General features: G+C 39.3%; 1 protein-coding gene across 2 annotated transcripts in view; it reads left to right on the top strand.

Moving 5' to 3' along the window:
- NEO1 (neogenin 1) overlaps positions 1-21,911 on the top strand; it is a 141,907-nt gene that overhangs the window by 8,753 nt on the left and 111,243 nt on the right. For both annotated transcript variants that reach the window (XM_010291935.1, XM_010291936.1), the window contains exons 2-3: positions 12,546-12,821; positions 16,697-16,850. In XM_010291935.1, coding sequence (XP_010290237.1) covers positions 12,546-12,821; positions 16,697-16,850 — 430 coding nt within the window. The remainder of the gene's footprint in view (positions 1-12,545; positions 12,822-16,696; positions 16,851-21,911) is intronic.

Genomic DNA, 21,911 nt, shown 5'->3' with positions numbered 1-21,911 from the left:
ATAAACTTGCTGTAAATCCTTAAAAAAATTGAAGTCCTTTGCACTATACATTCAGATCTTGACGTCTGGTTTTGAAAATATGGAAGGCAATATAGTTAAATTCTGTGAAAGGGAGTGGCAAATTTGTAAAATCACTTGGGTTTATAGTAGATGATCTGTTGATGGGTCATTCTAGATGGTGATACAGAAGTAGAAAGCGAGAGCATATTGATGATGCATCAAGACCCCTAAACAAGGAGGTTGGATGAACTTTGTTTAGATTAGCTTTCTCATTTGTTAATGAGAATGTTAATTTTGCCTCAAAGATGTATTTTGCCTTATTTATGTTCTGCATGTCAGCACCAGCAATCCCTTTTGTAATTTTGTTTGACAAGTTTTTGCATAAATTGCTCCCGAAATCCCAAACTGTCAGGCAAGCGACGGTTACATATGCAGCCTGTGTCCTGGCTCACTGCGTTTTCTAGTGTGAGATTCGGCGAGACGTTTCAGCGTTAGTTAGTGTAAAAGGGAAGGGTCTCCGCACTGGCATTGTTCAGATTCAACTCAGCTGAATATTGCATTTTAAAAATGATGAGAACTTGTATTATCACACCTACCCAAATGAAAGATGACACAAAAGCAGCACGAGTAACAAGCATCATGGCAGAAGTAATATGTTTATTTGTATGTTTAATTGTTTTTTATAATAGAAATTCAAGAGGGAGTTTAATGACATTAAAAGTGGAAACAAATTGGAGGGAAAATATTTTTAATACGGAAAAATCAAGCTCTAAAACTTGCTGTGGTTGATTTCAGTGGCATTAGTTCTTGGTAACATTCTTAAAAGCACAAGATATAGGATATACGTCTCATCGTGCACATAAATACGCTAGAAATAAAAATGTTAAAAATTAAAAACCCTGCAACTCCTACTTATTTGCATATATAAACCTCTGTTTTTGGGGGGAGCATGGGGAAATGTCTCTAGATAATTTATAGGTTTCTGTAAAGGTGTTGCTCTTCCCTCTCTAATGGCTTCTGCAGTCACATTCCTGGATTAGATGCACTGTCAGTCTGCTCTTTTGTGACTGTTCTTAAATTGAACTCGTTTAAAATAAAGCCAGGAAAGACTTCGTTATGGAGAGACCTTTAAAAGAACTCTCTCTAATACGATGAGCTTAATTGGTAGCGACTCTCCGTGATGCAAGGGTCAGTGGTGTGCTAATCCACACCTCAGCTGTTGTTCTCCTGATGCTTTTGAGTGAACTACGGTTTTGCCAAATACTTCGGTAGTTACACTCCTTTTAGTGTTTCTCCTCCTTTCTGCCATGCGTCCTTGTTGTCTCCAGACGTCATCTTTTTCAGCTAAATGTTTCTATTTGGCGAAGTTCTTTCTCCTGCTATATTCATGTCTTCTGTTATGTCAGTCTTCAAGCACTTCATTTTTGAGGGGTTTCTTTGCTATTCATGGATTCCGAGTATTTCTCGGTGAAATTGTTTAGGTTATTTCCTATCTCTAAATGTCTGCTGTCAGGTACCAGCTGTCTTTGTCACTGTCTATAGAGTTGCCTGCAAAAGTTCTTCTGATCTCTCCTTTCTTCCAGTTCCTTGATAAATTTATCATGACAGTCCTCTCTGTGCATTAATCTTCTTTGAATAGCTTGTTCACATGAGCTTTGGTAATTCATAGCCTCGCCTGGATCTAAAATTATTTAACCTGTCAAGCTCTTTTCTTTCACCAGAATACTCGAATCTTATTCTTTTGTTATGGCTATTGGTTTTGTTTTAGAAAGGGTAATTGTGAGTCTGTATTTTTCTTTTTAGGCAGTTTGTTGATCAAGACCTGAGGTTTCTTAAATGTATGAGGCAATCTGCATACCTTATCTTAAAGGTCTTCACTTAAAATCCCACAGCGCTTTCTTCATTGTCTTCACTAGTAGAATGATCTTCAACAGTACCAAAAACAATTCCATAGTTTGCACCCCCTCCATTCATTTTTTTTCTGTGCTATTAGAAATGTCTACGTACCATATTTCTCAGTGTCTGTGTAGATCAAAATCATTGTGGCTACTGCAGCTTCTCCTGCTGCCTTGAACTGCTGCTGGAGCTTTTCTGTTCTTTGGTCCTTTAATTGCAAGTCCTGTCTCTGATTTTAATGGTGCTATTATTTCACCTACTCCATTAGCAGACTTATTTTTTTCTGTATTCCTGTGCCATTTCGTGCAGCACTTCCTGAGCCTGCCCTTCCGCTGTGCCATGGACTGACGTCCTGCACCTCAGCCCCCATTACCTTGCTTGTGGTTTATAGCTGTCGTCAATGACCTCTGTATTTTTGAAGATCTTCCTTGAATCGCCTTTCTTGTTCCCATTTCATTCCTGGAATAAATTACTGATCTCTTCTTGATATCACCTGAATAGAATTTGTGGTTTTTTGTTTAGCCTTGGTCTGTTGTCTAGTCTTGTTGTTATTCAACATTTTCAATCCTTGTCAAAGATCAATTCTTTGTATCTGGAGGAAACAAAAGAGACCAAAGGGTTTCTGAGCTACTTCCATCAAGGAAGGCTGGGTTAACTCCTTGCATAGCATTTCTTCCTTCTGCATTATTAGTTTTGTTTTAAATATACCTGAACCTTATTACATTAGGTTCTCCATAACTGCTTCACTCCTAACTTGGGCAGCTACAGACATTATTACCTTCAGTAAAAACTCTTGACAGGACAGAGCAACTATCCCTTCTCAGAGCCGATCTTAGTCGTTCCTGAAATTCCTCTACTGCTTCTCCTGGAGCCGCAGCCAGTCAGGCTGTGAGCCTGGATCATCACTGCAGGCTTGGGATGTCGTAGAGCACGGCAAGCATACGCTCAGCTCTTCCATTCTTTTTTTGGTTAGGAACCCATACCCCAATTGATGCAATATCAGGTTGTACATCATGTCTGCTCCAAGGAATAACTTGATCTGTTTTAGTACTTCATTATTCCTGGGACTTCTGTCAAAGGTTGTTTGGCAAAGTGGCATCATAAAGTTATTTCTACATGTTTGACTTGTCTCTTACTCAGTATTGTGCTATCAGTCACTAGTTCACCGGGGTTATCTTACTGACTTGTCTCGTTTCTTTTCATCAAGCTTTTGCGAGAGAAGCTCACGGGGGATTACGGTGTTCTGGTTTGGGTGTGAAGAGTTGTTCCAGGCTAAGCAAGGTTTCTTAAGAAGTCAGGACGTCTCTGTATTTTTGTTTCCATTGATGAACTGAGTTCAACAGGTACTCTGAGCTTTCTGTGTCCTGGTTCAAAAATCAGAATTGATCTGTAAGACTGTCAGATTTGAGCACGTCAATTTGTAATTTTTTTTTTTTCTGACATCTACATGGCTGTGTTATTACGCCATTGTATTTCAGTTTGGGCTTCCAGGATACTAGACTTTGCCAAGTCTACCACTGGTGTGTAAAGGACGACTAGATAAATCTTTAAAATAAATTCTTTGGGAAACATTTTTGCCAGGTAAAACTTTAGAATATTATGATGTGTTTTACTAGTCCAAACACCCTCTTAATTTTTTGTATGTGTGGTTTGTTTTGTTTTTCATTTGTGGTTCTGTGGCAAAACTCAGATCCAAATCTGAGAGGGGTTGGTGGCAACCTCAAATTCGTGTAATCTGACCCTGTGCTCCAGGGCATGATCAATTTTGCTGTACTTTTCCCTGTTAGAAGCCTGTTTTGACAGATGTAATTCTGTTCCTCTTCACACAATATTGTGTGCAGTATTTCCCTATATTGCTCCGTAGTTTTCTCCATAGCTTCCCCATATCGTGGTGTCATAGGATAGCTGAGCTTGGAAGGGGCCTTGGGAGATCTCTAGTTCAGTTGCCTGTTCAGAACAGCTCTAAGGTCATACCACGTAATTCCATGTGTGTTAATTACATGTGTGTAGGTAGATATGTTAGTGTGTGCGTTCCTGCTATGTACAATGACATCCTCGCCCTTTATATCTTAATTCTGATCAAGAGATACCTCTTTAAATCAGTATATGCTGTGTTAAACACAAGGCTGTGTTTACATAATCAGAGTTCTGCCTTTGTTACTGACATTTCTCATTTGTGTTGTGTATTCCACATACTTCTCTCCTTAGATTAGCCAACAAGAACGTTTGGTAGGTTTTCCTCTCTTCATGTTATAGTCCTCCTAAGAATATTCCATCTCTCCTGACTAGTTGTCTCCTGCCCAGATATTAGGCCAGGTTGCGTTCTCTCCTGTCTAGTTTGCCTAAGCAAGGCGGGGGGGGGGGAATTACATGATAGTTCTCTTTCTTCTTTCTAGAAAGGACTAGAAGCATCTGGCCGTATCTTAATTCAGGTAATGCTGGACTTCTGTTCTCCATGAACGTTTTGTAATTATGAAGGCTAATCTATTCGCTAGTGAGATTCATGAAATATGTCTTATTAACAAAATTGTATTTTAAAACCTGTTTCACACCTCTGCCACTCAGACAAATGATGCTGAATAACGTTCAAGCAAAGGAGAAGAAAAGGAGCTGCGATAATTTAATGAAGTGTCCACAGATGGCTGGACTTACTAATTTTTTTTAACAGGGTTTGTGTGAAAAGCTGATGCGCTAACAAAATATGTGGCATCTTTAAGATCCGCTGCTTCACTGAAGGATAACAGATGTTGTAGCTATTTTAACAATAGGGTATCGTGTTTCTGTACTCCTTTACCTACTTGCATTGCTGAAATCTTCGCACCACCCAAGAGGCTATTTTAATAAAGTTGTAGTAGAGTTACGGATTTGTCATGAGTTCAAATTTGATTAGGCAAAGAATAATGGGGAAGATACTCAAGTGTCTTAAAATTATCAGCGGTTTGCGCCATCGTGCACAGACTTTTTGTGTTTGAACGGAACAGTTTAATGCAGAAGGGTTGTAAGGTGAAAGCGGTAGGGTGGCAATACTTGTAGTTGATGCTACTGAAGTTAGGTTAGTCGTGAGTAAGTTACGAGAAACTTGTGTAAGAGTAACACTGGGCAATAGGATTTTCATAGCTGATATACAGGAGAGAACATGTTTGGAAAAACTGGCAGCTATTCCTGTGTTTTAGTTTTTCTGTACTGCAATAGAAATGATCTGGGAAAAACCAGGGAAAACATTTGCTGAGCACATTAAGATGCCACAAAACAGCCTGAAACCAGCTTTGGAAAACAGTTAATTGCATAAACATGTAATATGTGTGTGTGCTTCGAGCTGTTTAATGCTTACACAAAGTATTACCATAAATTCCAGTCTGTGGAGTAGCAATGGAGGATACTCGGGCACGTGACGAAAATGGTTGCAAAGACTTGATCTGACGGGCTTGTGACTGTGTAATAAAGGTACACAGCCTTTTTTCAGGAAAAAGTGAATTCCTGTGCAGCTTTCTGTTGCCCTAGAGATGAGCAACATCTTTTCTTATTTTTCTTTTGCAGTCTTGATTTGGCAAGATTGATGCCAAAAGCTTAGTAGGATTCTAAAGGGGATTAAATGTGTGTATGGTAATAGCATCCACGTTAAATAAAATTGAGCTTATACAGTGACTGCTGGCAGTCGGTATTTAGAGCAGAAGGCAAGCATTTACTCTGAAGTTAGTTAGAACATTGTCGTATGAGCGAGTTATTTAGTAATTGTTGATTATGGAAGGTTTTTTTTTCTTCTCAGCCTCCTTGAAAGTGATTGGCACTGGCCATGGTCGCCGAGAGACTGCTGAAGTAGATTAGCATCTGGCTCAGCGCAATAAATTGTTCCTTTTCTGGAAAGTACAGGAGGTGAAATACCGGCTCCGTTGAAGGCAGCAGACTACAACCAGAATTTTTACCATCTGTGTTTTCCAGGAGCATGGGAATTATTGCTCTTTTAGGCACATCTTTGCTTTTTCAGAAATCGAGACAATGGGCCACAAATCTCAGTAATGCATAGACTGGGAATGTCGGCTGAATGGAACAAATTTGCATGAAGTAGACTGTGCATTGGCTTTCCTACTATTGCTGAGGTCCTTTGAGGGAGAGGAGAGACAAAAGGGAAGGAGAAAATAGGGACAGAGTTGACTTTCCCCATTTGCATTGTCATAGCAGAAAATTTGAAGTTTGTGATGCATCTAATTCCTATTGTACACGTGTGAGAATCACGCTGTTGCTTATATGTGTTCTCCTAGCAGTGTTTAGAGAACATTCCAAGTGGAAAACCATCCTTCTTAAATTGAGTTTATTACCCTGTGTTCCTGCTAGGTCAGTAGTAGTTTCCTTCAGTGTCCTAAAATCGATAATGTAATGTATTTGTGTTGCCACAGAATGATACAAACATGAAAAAAAATCTTTAATATCAGAACCCCAACGTATCATTTTTCATTATGTTCATTTAGCAAAAGATGGGGTAGTATCTTCAGCTGAATGTCTTGCAACATGTGGTTGAAGAGTGGGTGCTGCTAACTCATTAGAAATGTAACTTTTTCGTTGGATTTCTTGCTTAGTCTTGGTGATTGAAGTGACTGGGAAATACAAACAATTGAGGAAAAAGGTGTCAATATTTTTAAATGTGACTTTGAAAAATAGTTTTAAGTATGTTTTTAGTTTAAAGAGGAAGACTGAATTTGTTTACTTGGCAATGTATTTGAAAATGAGTATAGAAAGTTAAGGAAATGCAGGCTTACAAGTCGATCAATTGATAATTTGAAGAGGAAAAGAGAAGCTCTGTAATGGAAAGATTCCAGAGTGGTAGATGAAAGGGTATTTTTTTAGTAGTATATTGCTGCAGGAGGTATGCCAGCACTCTGGGACCTGGTAGTGTGTTTATAAACAGGTCTTGAAATTAATAGTAATTAAGGATTATATTTAGAGCGCATTTTGTAATACATTATTATTGTTTCGTGGTTGTCTGTTGGCTAAAGCAAAAGGGTCCTCCTCCGCAATGGAGGCTTTTAAGCAGTGCAAATTGCAAATAATCGTAGAATAAGAGAAAATTACTCTTTAGGACAAAATTATAGCCCAGGTTAAAATACATATCTTAAAACCTCACAGAACTATGAGCAAATAAGGGTTTTACTGGCATTTTAAGATGACCTGGAAAATGAACTGTAATTTCATTGCTAGTGAGTAATGAAACCATCTTAAATAAAGCTTATTTAACCTTAATGGAGCACCTGCACACAACAAAATATACAATACCTATCTTGTCCAAAAAGTAACTAGTACTAGTAAGGGATTTAAATTAAAGTGTAGTTGAGCTTTATCTTCGAAATTACAGGGCTTTATTTCTCCAGTAACGTTCTCACTTATGCTCTAAGTTGCTGATTGTACAAGTGGTAATTGTAAAGAGGTTGTAACAGCCAAGGTGAAAACAGAAGTCATGGGGCTCATGACAAGAAGAGGATGTCTGGGACTCCCTTCCAGGCTGGTGAAAGAATTGCCTTAAATATGCAGGTCCGTTAATAAAGATTTCTAATGAATTGTGAATTCAGGGGCTCGTACATTCTTCTTGAAGCATAACTGATGTAGAACGTGTTTCCAAAAAGGCAAGGGTTGATTATAGACCAATTAGTCCGATCTCAACACTGTGCCCTTTTTAAAGGGATTTCGAAGGCGAGGGTAATTAAGAGAGAGGAAAGTGGAAAGAAGGCTAAATTGTAACATGACTTTTGTCCCTGGTTTGCATCTGAGTTTCTTGATGAAGCAGTTGATGTCTTGGAATGCTGTAATGCAGTGGGCATGCTGCAACACAGCCTTTTGATATGCTGTCCCGTTAGACATTGTTAAAGGTCAAAATGATAGAAATTTAAATGAGAATATTGAGATTGATAAGAATCTGAGGTAATTATGAAAGTCTAATGGGCTATATTGAGGGGGGATCTTCAGAATGGAAAGATGCCTAGGAGACTAGGCTTTAGGAAGATCCCGTTTAACATTTTCATCAGTCATTCTGCTATAAGAACAAAGTAGATACCTACAAAATTAGCAAGTGTGGCAAATCTGGGAGACCTTGTTACTCTTGCTGTGGCCTCGATGGTCTTATAGCAAGAATTAAATGATGCTATGGACTGAATAATGGTGAAAATTATTAGCATGGTGTGCAGAGTCATGCAGGCACAGCAATATTCTTGGCATGGTACTAAGTTGGGATAGAGGGACCAGTGATTTTATGAGAGAAAAGGCAGCCAGTTGGTGGATTATAGGATTGTCTGTAACTGGCCAATGTGATTCTTAAATCTATTGGGAAGATATTTTCAATAGGCACAGGGAAGCAATTTTACTATATTTCCATGGGTGTTTGATCTTATATTACAATAGGCACTTCAGTCTGTCTGTTGTGTCTCGGTCATTCTGCCAGCGGTGCATGGTGGGAGAGTAGAAGTTATTCGATATCAGTTGAAGCAAAGTAGTTCTGCCGGGGTTTAAGGAGGAAGTTCTTCACTGGGGAGACAGTCAGGTGATAGAACAGGTTGCCCAAGTGGTTGTGCAGTCTCCATCCATAGGGGTATTCAAGATCTGACTGAACAAATTGCTGAGTAACCTTGTAGCTGACTCTACTCTGACTAGGTCCTTTCCTACCCAAATGATTCTGTGGTTCTGAGTCTTTAAAGATGGATAGGATGGTTAGGGGAAGGAGGAAAAGAAACTAAAGATTGTGGCTTCATTAACTAAGCAGAAGGAAAGTTGAAAGAAGCTCTGATTTTTATTCTTATGAATACCTTAGAGGGAGGGAGTAATGGATAAGTATCAAAGATGCAAAATAATACCAAAACAAGGTCAAGATCAAAGGACTAGAAGTTGCTTGTAAATACATTGGGCAGGGAAACTAGAAACTTTCTTTTCAGAGGAATGAAGCTGTGGAAGGAGCCTTCAGATAGAACTCCCACGGGGGGGGGAGGTATGTAATGGTTGGAGGTGGACCTGTACAAGGTTATGGAAGAAATTACTTGACAAAACAGAAGTGAGCTGTATGTAAGCAGTGTAACGTGTAGGAATTGAGTCCAGCTATTCTGAAGGATTGGGAAGATCTCTGGGTTTGTACTCCCTCTCCGACTACATACATGTTTTACATTCAGTTTGTTTTCTGTATGGCATCGGAGGTTAGCCACGACTAGAGAGCAGGTATGCTGCCGCTTCTCAGTGCGTTAACATTTTTGATCTCTCACATGGTGGCACGTGGTAGTTTGTGGATTTTGGTCTTCTACCGTAGGTCTTATGTTTAATATGGGTTGTGAAGATGGTGTGTTGTGGGTTTGCTCAAATAAATCTCTTACGTGGTTAGTTTTGATTGCAGAGCACCGGAGTTGGTGCCGTTGGCCTGGTTCAGACTTATTTTCTATGGGAGGAATATATATAGAAGTTTTATGAGAAATATATATTAAAATTTGTACTTAAGTGGGTGCTAATAATGAACAATTCTACAGTCCAAGGAAAGGTTTTTCATTCAAGTGAGAAAAGCCTGAACATGTGACATCAGATGTTGCTTCTTGCTGCTTCTCCAAAGATTTCTGAAAAATAAAATTGGAGAGCAAAGATCAGACAGTTGAAAAGACAAAAAAAACCTGTGGAATTTTCCTGCAAATAAATATTCAAGCTGGAAATGGAAGAAAGTACCATTTCACTAAATAAATGCGTGTTGTAGATTCTTTCTTAGGCAATGGAATATAGTGAATATGGACAGAGAACTCCATGAGATGAAATTCCGAGAACGGTATATAACTGATAAGCAGCATGTGGTAATATACTTCTCTAGAAAGTTGAGGCACGAGGAGTAGGTAACTCATCCATTCCTCTTCCTCCCCTTCACACTGAAGAGCCGTGCAGTATTTTTCATCCATGGGTATTTCGTATACTTCAATGTCAAGCTAAAGTCCCTGGTCTGAGTGGTTGTATATTAACCCTTTTTGAAGGAGGAAAGAATAGCAAAGCACTGAACTAGGTATTTACAAAACAAGTTTTAAAAAGCTGGACAAGATTAGTCATATTATTGTTAAATTCTCAGTGCAATCTTGACAGATACCTGTTAAGTAAGACTTAAAAAATACTGGGCTGACCTGTTTGGAAATGCGTTGAGTATTTAAAATAATGTAAAAAAAAATAATCTTCACAAGAGCTAAATGAGAATCTTTCCAATTAGGTCAAACTTTTGAAAATGGAGGATAACAAGTAAGAGATTTCAACCTTAGGCTTGCTAGAAAAAGTGGAAGAGGTGAGAACTGACCCAGACTGTCACAACCTCATTCATGTATAATGGTGACTATGAGATATCACCTGTGAAGAGGGCTTATGTTCATGTTTTATGATCTAGGGTCTTGACTGTGTGCAGTAGCATTGAATTAGAGGTTACTAGAGCCTACTGCTTCTCAGCAGGCTCCATTAGCATGCTTGAATAATTGTACTAGGATGGTTTAATTTGTGCAACCCAGAGTCCCACTTTCCATCTTTTATATTGAAGGCACACAGTGTACTGACTTTAAAGAAAAAAAATCATAATAGGTACTTGAAGCTGTGCGGCATTGAGAGGGAAAGGTAAGATGTCAAGAGTGCTGCCAGGCTGTTTCTATGACAGTGTTAGTTTTAAGTGCAAGCGTAAAGAAGAATGAAAATTTTACTTTGAGACTGTTGCTGCAGGGAGGAAGCTGTGCCTTGCCCCATGTCGGTGTTCATTGCACAACCACCTCTGTGCGAGCTGATGATACAGCTAACCCCCATGGAAAACGGAGAGTGAGGAGGCTGTTCTTTTTCCTGTCCCACGCTTTGTCCTCTTTCTTTCCCCATACTGTGTCCTCTTGCGTTTACTGAACCATTTCCTTACCCCGGTAATGGTGGACAGGGTATTTCTGTTGGAAGATCTGATGCTTCCCTGTTACGGGAAGTTGTTGTGCAAAATAACTTGTGGTGGGTTGACCGCTCTGGCTGCCCACCCAGCTGCTCTCTCGCTCCGTTCCTTAACGGAGGGGAGATGAGGGAGTGTGTGGGCCAAGACAGGGAGGTCACTTACCAGTTAGCGCAAGGGGCAAAACAACGTCGGCTCGGGGAAAATTAATTTAATTTCTTGCCAGTTAAAATAAAGTTGGGTGGTAAGAAAAGAAAGACAAAAACTAAAATCCTGCCCTCTTCCCGTTTCCGAGGCTTAACTTCACGCCTTCATTCCCAGTTCTTCTGCCTCCTGCTCTACCCTGGTCTCCCCAGGGTGGCACTGGGAGCTGCTCTTCGTCTTCCTCCTCCTCCTCCCGCTCTGACCTGGCTGTTGCAGGACTGTTTCTCACGCTTCCCTCGCTGCTGTGCAGTGTTTTCCCCGTCCTTGGATATGCTCTCACAGAGGTGCCGCCAGCTTTGCTGGCTGGCTCAGCTGTGGCCTCCGCGGGGCCGCTGTGGAAACGGGCTGGACCCAGCCCCAGCCGCGTCCCGCACGAGGACTCCCCAACCTCTTCTCACGGAGGCTGCCCCGGCAGCTCCCCCGCTGCCGGCACCGGGGCACGGCCACCCAAACCAACCGTGGGGCCCTTCAGTGGACTTTGGGTGTTTCTGGAGAACGTTTTTACTCGGAAGGTGATGCCTTTGCTGTGCAGTGCTGCCACGTCCATGTGGCAGCGGTAGCTTTGTGTTGTGCTGAGGAGAAACTTGGTTCTTGGGTAAGCTAGCATGAGAAAGGTAAATATTTGCGTACGAATAAATGCAGTTTTAACTTACAGTGCTATATGCGAGGCTTTTTGTAGCTGAAATCTTCAAAGAGGTATCCCATTGCCATTGGATTTCAGTGAGATTTGGTCCTTTAACACCCTCGGGCTCCTTTTCATGGTCCAGTTAAATTACCGTGAAGCTAAACCTTTATTTAGACATGGCTGGTGATAAAGTCGTAGAAAATAGACCTCAGCTTTTTTTAGCTTAAGTTCTTCGCTGCTAAACTTCTAATTTCAAGATTCGAAATCTTCTAAGTTGATAAGAAAAAAACCCTTGTTATAAGTAGTTCTGTAGGTGCTAAATTAAGATGTTGTACACTGTAAACTTGGGACTGGAAGGCATACAAGAAGCCTTCTCCTTTCCTTGTTACGATCTCCTGAGTGAGTACTAGAGGGCATCTGTGTTCCACTGCAAGTGAAGCAGTAGCTCTTACAGAAAATGGTTCAAACTGTATTTATTCGGATCTACCAAGCAGAGACGCTGTCTCGATGTTGGCCGCTTCCTTAAGGATAGCAGCAACGCTGGAGAAGTGAGCAGAGGTTACTTGCATGTCTCCTCCCATTTTTGAGGACTTCAAAGACTTCTGTTTTGTCCTTGATATTTGCTTCTTTCTAAAACTACTTTGGTTTTTAAATCGGTACTTTTGTTGTTGGGTTTATTTGCCCTTACACCAGCTATGTTTAGCATTGTGCTATCAAGTGTTAGGATTTTTAAGGAGTTGGCGAGCAGCTTAATGCCATTTTTTTGGCTTTGGTGTGTTGTTTTTTGGTTGTGTTTGTTTTTTTTTTTTTAAATTACATTCCTGAATCTTGACTTGGACTTCAAAGCTTTGGTGTCATCTTCAGAATACCTCCACCTTTCTTTATTTTTCTAACTTTTCTGTTTTGTATTTGCAGGCCTCCCCAGGTTCACCAGTCAACCAGAATCATCATCTGTCTATAAAGGAAACAGTGCAATCCTTAACTGTGAAGTCAATGTTGACCTTGCACCATTTGTGAGGTGGGAGCAGGATCGGCAGCCAGTCTTTTTGGACGATCGTGTATTTAAATTACCAAGCGGAGCTCTAATTATTAGCAATGCTACTGATATGGACGGAGGACTCTATCGCTGCATCATTGAAAGTGGTGGGACGCCCAAATACAGTGACGAAGCAGAGCTCAAAATTCTTCCAGGTATTAATCTGATTTTCTTTTTCAAAAATAATAATCAAAACATTAGTCAAGCTATAGGGGAAAAAACCTATCAAGAATACTTACAAAGGGGAACATGTGAGAATCTGCTCTGTTGCATTTTTGTGTATTTTAAGTTGAACTAAGTGTATAATGTGCGTTGTAGAAGTTGGCGGTCGGGGTATTCTGTAGCTTAAAATGAGCGCAAGCACTTAAGCTAAAGGATTTTGGCCTTTGGGAAGACGAGCCTGTATCTTGCAGTTGGGAAACAGAAAAGCAAAATCACTTATTGGTGTCTGAGCTCTTTGCAGTGGTTGGAGATAGGCTGGAGACATGCGTGTTGCTTTTTTTGCCATATTTAATAGTTTAGCTTTTAAGGGCTTTTTAGGAAAAAAATTCAGGTAAAAAGTCACTAGTAATACACTTCTGTTGTGACACATTACAAAGAGGGAATTGACTGTTTCTTTGTGTATAAACATTTGGGGATTTCTGAGTTTCTCAGACTTGAATCCCATGTTGGGAAACTGGTGCTTAGTCCCTTTCTCTTGGGATGCTTATGCTGAGGTACTTGTAATTGTCCCAATATTTAAGAAGTTTTGATTCTTTAAACATTGCCTCTTTTGGCAAGTCTCCAGACCCCAAAAAGTACGGATGACTTTTTATTTTGAAAGGTTCAACTATGCCTATTTTTCCGAAATGTTTTTGTTTTTTTTAAGAACAAAAGTCCAGTCCTGATGTGAACTGTTTCTACACTTAGGGTGTTCCGTTTCAAACGACAGTATTGCACAGAGCTGTGTGTCACCAGATGTTCTAACACCAAATTTTGAAAATTGACCAAGAATAAGACAGGAATGTGAATCGCACTTTCCCAAACTAGGGAAATATGGGCTGTGTTTTGTATGGGATTTCTTAATTATTTCCAGAACTTCATGCTGTCTATTCTGAATTAGTCTTCATGTTGGAATTCTGATTCAATTTTTGCCACTTGGAGAGCTACTGGAGAGGGTTGCTAAATTTCGATCATTGGAAGTTTTCAGGGCTAGGCTGGGTAATATTGTGGTTGGCCTGACCTAGGCAACCTTGGCAGGTGGACTTCAAGCAAGTGGTTGCACTAGGCGTCTTCAGAGGTCCCTCTCGAATTAATATTTCTGTTTCTCATGACTATGTCAGTTTTCTATTTAAAATAATTTAAAATAATTTTAAAATGATGAAATGTACTTTAAAATACTCCAATTTTACAATTGCCGCCTTCTCCTTTTTAAAATTTAGGTGTTTGCTAGGCTTTGGAAACTAATTGTGCTTCAAGTAGGAAGTTATTGCGTTAAGTTCTTTAGCATCTCTGAAAAGAAACACTTATCTTTTGTTGAAGAAAAGATACAGTTTTTAAAGAAGAGTACTTTTGGAAAAGACGCTTCATTTCATTATTTTAGTTTGTTTTGCCTTCATGCTTCTACAACCCCTCAAATGAATGCTTAAGACTTTTTCAGATTTTTGGCAATTAAAGATTTCCTGATAAACTTCCGTGTTGTGTTGATCTTCCAAATTCTTTTGGCTCCAGAAACAGTTTACTTGCTTTTGTAATGTTTTGTTGAAGGTGATTAAATATAAATCTTTAGGGAATATGAATAATGCTGTTTCCTTGCTTAGTTACGAGTCTGAAAGTATTGATAGTGAAGTTCTGTGTGAACCCTCCCAGCAGGCTTTTTTTTTCTTTTTTTTTTTTTTTAAGTGGGATTAAACTGTTGCACAGAAAGCTCTCTTAATCTTGAGTGGCCCCATAATTGATCGCTTGGTCTGAGATGTATTTGAAAGAAGGATTTGAATTAGTCTGATCTTCATTCATCTTATTCCATTTTTAAATGGTTATCTGATGCGTGCCTGACAGCGACGCCACTGCTCTGCTTGAAAATCTTTGAAATACACCCATCACGTATTTGCATTGCGCAGATTTCCATCCATGGACCGTGTTCTGCCTTTTCTGGTAGTGGGCTTTGTTAGAGCGTTGGGTCTGCCTTTTATCTGCCACCGAGCAGGAGGCTCCATTTCCGAGCTCTGCTACTTGATAGCAGGTACTTTCAAATATAGGAATGCAAGAGAGAAAAAAATCACTTAATTTTTGAATCTGGTTTCCACTAACCTGAGAACTGATCTCGTTTTTGGGTGCTCGGAGCCCTAACGAGCTGTGTCTCCAGAGAATCATACTGACTCCTCTCCCTAGCGTAGTGATTGCTTGCTGGCAATCTGTTATATCCATTTTTTGCAACTTGGCTTGCTCCATATGCCGCTCCGGGTCACTCTCACTGCGTAGCCGCCTGTTCACACATGGTCTTATTTCTGGAGCAAGCAGACTAGTTCCCTCAACAGGGAATGTGGGCAGAGCTGCTGTGATTGTGTGTGGGCCTGAGGCAGATGGTGTGATCCAGGATTGCTCCAAGTTTGGTTCCCTCTGCCTGGGACAATTCCGAAACATGATTTCCATCGGGCCAGGTTCTTTCGAATACCCTGGCAACCTCATCATGTTATACCTTGGAGCACGTGCGTTCCCATAGCATAGTGCTGTAACCCGCTCGGTTATTCTTTTTTAGCACTTCCAGCTGAAGAACGCCAAACCCAACAACTTTCAGAAGCTCCTGCGAGTATCGCGTAGGTCCCAGGTGAGACGGGGCCAAATACTGTGCATGACGGGCACAGAGTGGGTTTCAGTGAACAAAAGTAGTGGAGATACCCAACAGTCAGCCCCCATTTTGGGGGCCAAAAATAGCTTGTTCGATTCTGGAGCTTGGCGGTCACCAAACTTGTAAGCACACATCTGAGAATACAGCAATTAATGCAGCATAACCACCGGGTTTTTGAGCAGTTGGCAGAAAGGGTTGTGATACCTAACGCAGCAGAAATGCCGTAGCTGGTACGTAGGAACTCGTTTACTCTAATTCTGGTGCAAGGCACATGCTGAAGTTACTGCAGAGACAAAAGGTATGAAGGGCATCTTTTGTCCAGGTCTTATGAGGCCCTTTGATGAATTGGTTACCTTAGAACGTTTTTCCTAAAGTTACATTTTTGAGGAGTCATGGATATTTTTAGTAAAGCAGAAAAATAGCCTTTTTTCTGGATATTTATTTGTGGTAGTTTAGGTCAGAGTAGATTGCTGGACAGTCTTTACTGGTGGGTGTGTTTTAAATTCTCACAGTCCAAGTGTCTCCTGTAGTAAAAGGCTGAGTAAACATGCACTTTGCTTGTGCTTGTTTTTTTGGGAGAGGGAAGAAACAAAACCCTCTCCAGCCCAATTCAAAACAAAACCAAAACTAATTCAGAGGATTCATCATATCCTTAAGGATGGAAAACCATGGTATATTTTTCTTGTAGTGTAAAGCTTGTGTTACTTCAGTGTGCAAATTATCTAGTTATTTCACTTAGGGTTGACTCTGCTACAGTAATTTCATTTTTCATTGCATAAAAGCACTTTCTCAGGGAGCTACCTGATGAACTCAGGTGATTGCCCGAGGTTGGCTGAACAAAGTCAAACCTTTTTTTTTTTTTTTTTCCCCCTTTACTAAATCTCTACTCGCTGGTAGAAGTTCAGTTTCAGTTTCACGGCTGTAGCTTTTAGCTGAAATGGTTTCCCAGGGAGTTTGAGGAGTCAGAATCCTAATGCTGGTGTATCAGTTTGTATGTCTGGAAGAAATGGTAAAAAAAATAAAAATGGTTCATGTGGTAGGCTGGGACAGTCTTGTACAGAAAACCGTTTATGTAGGTAAGATGATGATTGAACCCTGTGAAGATGCAGGAAAGAAATCAGATATTTTCTGTTTGTTTTTAATATGATCTTCATCTGATCCTGCCATCAGGTAATGACTTTTTCATTTACAAAATATTTGCAGATCCAGAGGTGCCAGAGAACTTGATGTTTGTGAGGCAGCCCTCTTCACTTATTAAAGTTACCGGGCAAAGTGCAGTTTTTCCATGTGTTGCCATAGGATTTCCAACTCCATACATCAGGTGGACACGAAATGAAGAAGAGCTTATCACAGAAGGGTGAGTAATGGCTAATGTACCTATTTTTATATAACGGTAGGGATCCAGCCAGCATTACGCTTTTAGATTAGAGCACAATTTGCTTTCTACTTAATTTTAAATCGGCAGAACAGAAGCTTAGTTTTCAAATGCTGGAGGGCTTTTACACTGGGTGTTATGAGAATGCAGTTCATGAGATTTGTGGAACAATCTCATAGCATCGTTTTTTTGTATACACCTGAAACCAAGAAATCTTATTTGAAGCAGGAAGGTTATTAAGAACATATTACCTTTAGATTGCCACTGGAGTAACAGCAGCAATTAAGGGACTAAGGGCACTGCAGAAAAGCTAAGGCTTGTTCATGTTGGCATATTATGTGTGTCACGCGTCCTTCTGCAATGAAGATGTCTAGTCTAGGTGTTCCATAAGTATTTAAGAAAAAATGTTTAATAGCAGAATTTCATAATTTCTTATTGAAACAGAATATTAAAATGTTAGGAGTGATAAAAAAAATTGCTGTCTTTCAGGAATGCATTAAGTGAAAACTACTCTATTATACATTGCCATTGCTGGTGTATTCATTCAAAATAATGTGGTAGCACGTACATATAAGAAAGCAGAACAAACTTTGTCAAGAAAATTTTTGTCTATCTAAGGAACTTACTCGCTAGAACAAGGAAATTACAAACAGATACTTGAATGTTCTCAGTGTCCCTCAAAGTCAGTGGTGAGATGAACGTAGAGACAAGCTAATCATGAAACAGCGAGGGGTAAAGCTATATTGTGGCATGTGGCCCATAGAAGGAGCTAAAGGAATACGCAAGCCTTTCTACAGTACCCGTGGCAGCAATAGATCTCTTTTTGTCAACTCTCAAATTAAAAGAATCCAGGGGCTCGTAATTTGAACTGTCTTTATGTGGGAAATGCAAGCTTCTGTGGGTAATGACTAACAGGTCTCGTACCACTGAGAAATTGTGTTGATGTCAATCTGATGACACGTGATTTAGATTCATTTTTTGTAAATATAAGAAATCATTCACGTACGAAGGATAGTACAGACTCGTTAGAGCTGCACAATCAAATGTGATGAAATGTCAGAATAAATGTGCCTGGTAAGATCTTAATTTGTTTTTCTTGTATGCAAAATGATGTCATGTAATACCTTTATAAATTTTTTGCTGCCCCCCCTGCCCCATCCTTCTCTAGGTTATGTCACATTCAGCGCACAAGGAGGTTAAAGCTCGCTTACTAGAGAGCTTTTTTTTTTATTTTTGTCTAAGTTTTTTGATATAGCGCCCTAACTTTCAAATCCTGCTCTGAATACAGTGCTGTTAATTCCCTCATGAGCTTTTCTATGCAAGTTGTCATGATAACTTCTGGGGGCTTCATAAATTTTTTTCTTCTCAAAATCCAGAGTCAGAAATTTTATAACTGGAAAGGCATAACATTAGTAAACATACTCTATCTTAATATGTGCATAATTTGAACTGTATATGACCTGATTTTTCAGAATATTTAGCATTAGTGTTTAGGGTTATGTCCCTTTGTTACAAGAACAGATTCCAGTTGACTTTTGCTGCAAGTACAAACGCCTCTGAACTGCGTGTTGAGTTGGCGGTATGGGCAGTCATAACGCTTCCTCCGTGCTGGCCCCAGCTCTGTGCTTGAAGCCACTTTTTCTTGAGCGTCTTTCCATCATCACATGGACACAGTTTTCCTAAACACCATTTTGCTAAACATTTCTCTGTTCCTGCAACAAATGAGCTATGCAAGCTCTCTGCCAAGCCGAAGGAAAGCCTCTCGCCAAACTGGAAGCTGCAGGTGCCTCTTATGTTCTTGGAATCTGCTGGTTGTCACATCCTGTGGATGTGTATTCACTAAGGAGGATAAAGTTGAAAAGACAAATATTCCTCTTCCGTTTGAAATCGAAGTTTTCTTCTGCTCAAAGACAGACCCAAAAAGGAGTAAATAAGGGGTTTGTACAATGAAAATTGTATTTCTTTTGACTTGCTGTACTACAGACCCTTTCTAGTCTGGCTGAAGATGAGAGAGTAAAGTTACCTTTGCTAATGAAATTTAATTTTTTTTTTATTGTTACAACACTTAGCCGCTTTTTCTTACAGTGTGCTCATTATAGAGTTTGCTTTTAAGGTAGGTAAAGTAGAAAATTTGATTATTTTTTCCATGCTGTAGGAGTAAGCTTCTTTCATTGTTGATTAAAGTGATCAAACTGTGCCAAAACTCTTAAGTCTTCTACTCATGACTATGGTGTAACAGAGAAGAGATTCAAACAGTAGACAACAAAAAGTTTTTAAACTCCCGTTTACCTTGACAGCTGTTGTATTACTCTTTTGACTAGAATAACTGGAAAATCTCTAGAACTAAAAATTAAGTTTCTTCATTGGAGTAAAGCCTGCAGTTGGACTGCTGCAAAATATGTACCTTAGCTTGTTATGCATGTTCTGTTCATTTAATTACAAATTAAATCACATTTAATTTGTATTAAAATCCCCTTTTAATATAAAAGTAAGACTTTTCTTATTAGCATGGCTTGACTTTATCCCAAGAAAAAAAAAAAAGATCCTTTTCATCTGGACAGGTTTAATGTAGCTTCTGCCTGGGAGAAGCTCTTAAATCATGTATTTTGTCTATGCACACACAGGACAGACATTAACATACATATATGTATGTATATACATATGTATTGATACATGTCTGTGTGTATATGTATGGGGTTAGGAAACAAAACTTGGGTACCATGCTCAGCTATGTCCCAATTTTTACCCCTTGTTAAATGGCTTAGACACACAACCTTATTTTTACTTTTGTCTTTTAAACTGTGGCAATTAATCTAATAAAAGCTTAAATGTTTTCCTTTCAAGCTGTATTGCTAAGGACAATATGTATAGGAGACTGTATTTATTAGAAAAATAGATAATTTTTTAAGGATTGAGTGATGAGTTTTTTGAAATAAATATTTGTCATAAGATCAGAAAAAAGGGAAGGTGTTTTAACATTGATGGAGTATTTGTCAAAGGCTACAGTAAGATTTGTTAAAGGATAAATATGAGTAAACTTTAATCACGGCAGTCTTGGCACTTGTTCAAACAAGCAGCCTGTAATGCAATATATTGTGAAATGAGTTAGCTGCAATAAAATATTTTCCAAACTAATTTGAGTGAAAGAAGAGGAAGCTTTGAGTGTTGAGTGAGAAGTTGAAGTTAATGGGATGCTAAAAGTTGCTATTGTAGTAAAACTGTTAGAACTTCAGGGAATCCTTTCAGAACTTGGCAACTGAAAAGATTTTAAAGAAATATAAGTGATAGTTAGACTGCTGACTTTTTGGTTCCTCCTAAAGAAGTCCATGAAGGGCTGAAGCACCCCTGTTCCACCCAGGACTTGGGGAAGTCTCAGTCCTCAGAAGCAGAAGAGTAAGAGACTATTTGGAGGAAGGTTCTCTGTATGCTTACGCCATCCGTGTGCCCTTCTCTAGGCGTTGCTGTCTGGCTTTGGTCTGCTCCTTCTTACTGTATTCACACTTTCAGGGATAAAAAAAGTTGAAAATTGGACCCAATAACCTGTCACTGGGAAAACCATTTGACTTGTGATGAAAGCTTTTCATTGAATTGGCTTACTAGTCAAGCTGATAGTCTTCATGATGTGTAAGAATTTTCTCAAAACTAAAGGCTAAGCCCTGTTCTAGGTGGAGGTTTAAGGCACCAGTGCTTGTAGCTTCAAAATCTGAAGCAAGCCTCTAGACTCATCTGTATTGATCTGTGTATGATCTTGTGATACAGGGTACAGCGCTCGCAGTTCTTAAAGCTTGGCACTACGAGTGGGCACGCACCCCGTCATGTATGGTTCAGCAATGCGAATATCCATTCTACTTTTTTCAGCTGGATTTCCTCCGTAAACTCTGAATGAGTAATATTTCTGCCAGGAATGTAGAAAATACTCAGAGAAATGGAAGGAAGTGGAGAAAGCCACTGAAGTATAAATCTATTTGAATAAATCTTATGTCCTTTACAGACAACTTTTAAAAGTAAAATCTACCGTATTGTCAATATGACCCGATATAAAAGACTTTAATGGAAACGTTATACAGAAGTTGAATAGTTTTTCAGATTTTGCCAATTTTTAGCCTTTCATACTTTTTTTTTAAATGTCTTTTCTGGCTAAGGATCCTACTGTGTGAGGGTCTGTTTTTTAGCAAATTTGGGAGTAATTTTGTGCTTTTGAGCCTGGAGTTGAAAAGTGAAGTTTCAGGTGAGGTGTCTGCTAAGATGGATTTTTCAGAGCTTGGGAGATGGGCACAGAGTGTCAAATCTTTGGGAGATGATGTTCTGCTTTGAAACCTTTCCAGTGTGTGGATCAGTATGTGCTCAAACAGCATATATGGTGTATCTTGATTTATATTTGTACGCTTATATTGAAGAAATTACGAATGTATGTGCTACAAATTCTTTAAAAAGCTATAGTAAGAAAAATGGTTAATCTGAAAATAACCAATTGCGAGAATCCTAAACACTAACATTATATTTTAATAAGGCTATTGAAGTACAGCTAACTCTTTGGTGGGTTTGGGCTGTTCAATTTAGCAAATTTGTTGATTTAATCAACATTATTATCGTATTCTATCGTGATCTAGAGTGAGATCACGAAGCTGAAGTTGCATGTGCGGCACTAATTCTGTGCTGTTGCTGTATGCGTTCAAATGAAGTCTTGAATTGTACGACCACCTACATATTCTTACTGCAGGTTTTTTCCCTTAATACCTCACACGAATGTGTGAGATTTTTAATTATTACATATTATTGTTTGCAAGGCACTCTGAGTGATTTGTATTAAGTGAATTACACTTGCCCAAATCAGCAAAGGTTAAACCTAACAGAGTAATTACGGAGATTTTTCTGGTAGTAGCTTCGACAAAATAATCTAATTTACTGTCTAATTTTATCGGCTGTACCAAGACTGCAAATAGATTATAAGATGTTTTGGGAATAGTAATTTAGAAGAACAACTAAAAAAACCAAAACCTCAGGGTATAGCTGGCTGTTTGAATACAGTAAATTAATAAAGGC

Source organism: Phaethon lepturus, unplaced genomic scaffold (assembly GCF_000687285.1).
Source record: "Phaethon lepturus isolate BGI_N335 unplaced genomic scaffold, ASM68728v1 scaffold20547, whole genome shotgun sequence".
Classification (NCBI taxonomy): domain Eukaryota; kingdom Metazoa; phylum Chordata; class Aves; order Phaethontiformes; family Phaethontidae; genus Phaethon; species Phaethon lepturus.
Note: the sequence above shows the minus strand (reverse complement) of the source record. Positions and strands in the feature narration are given on the sequence as shown.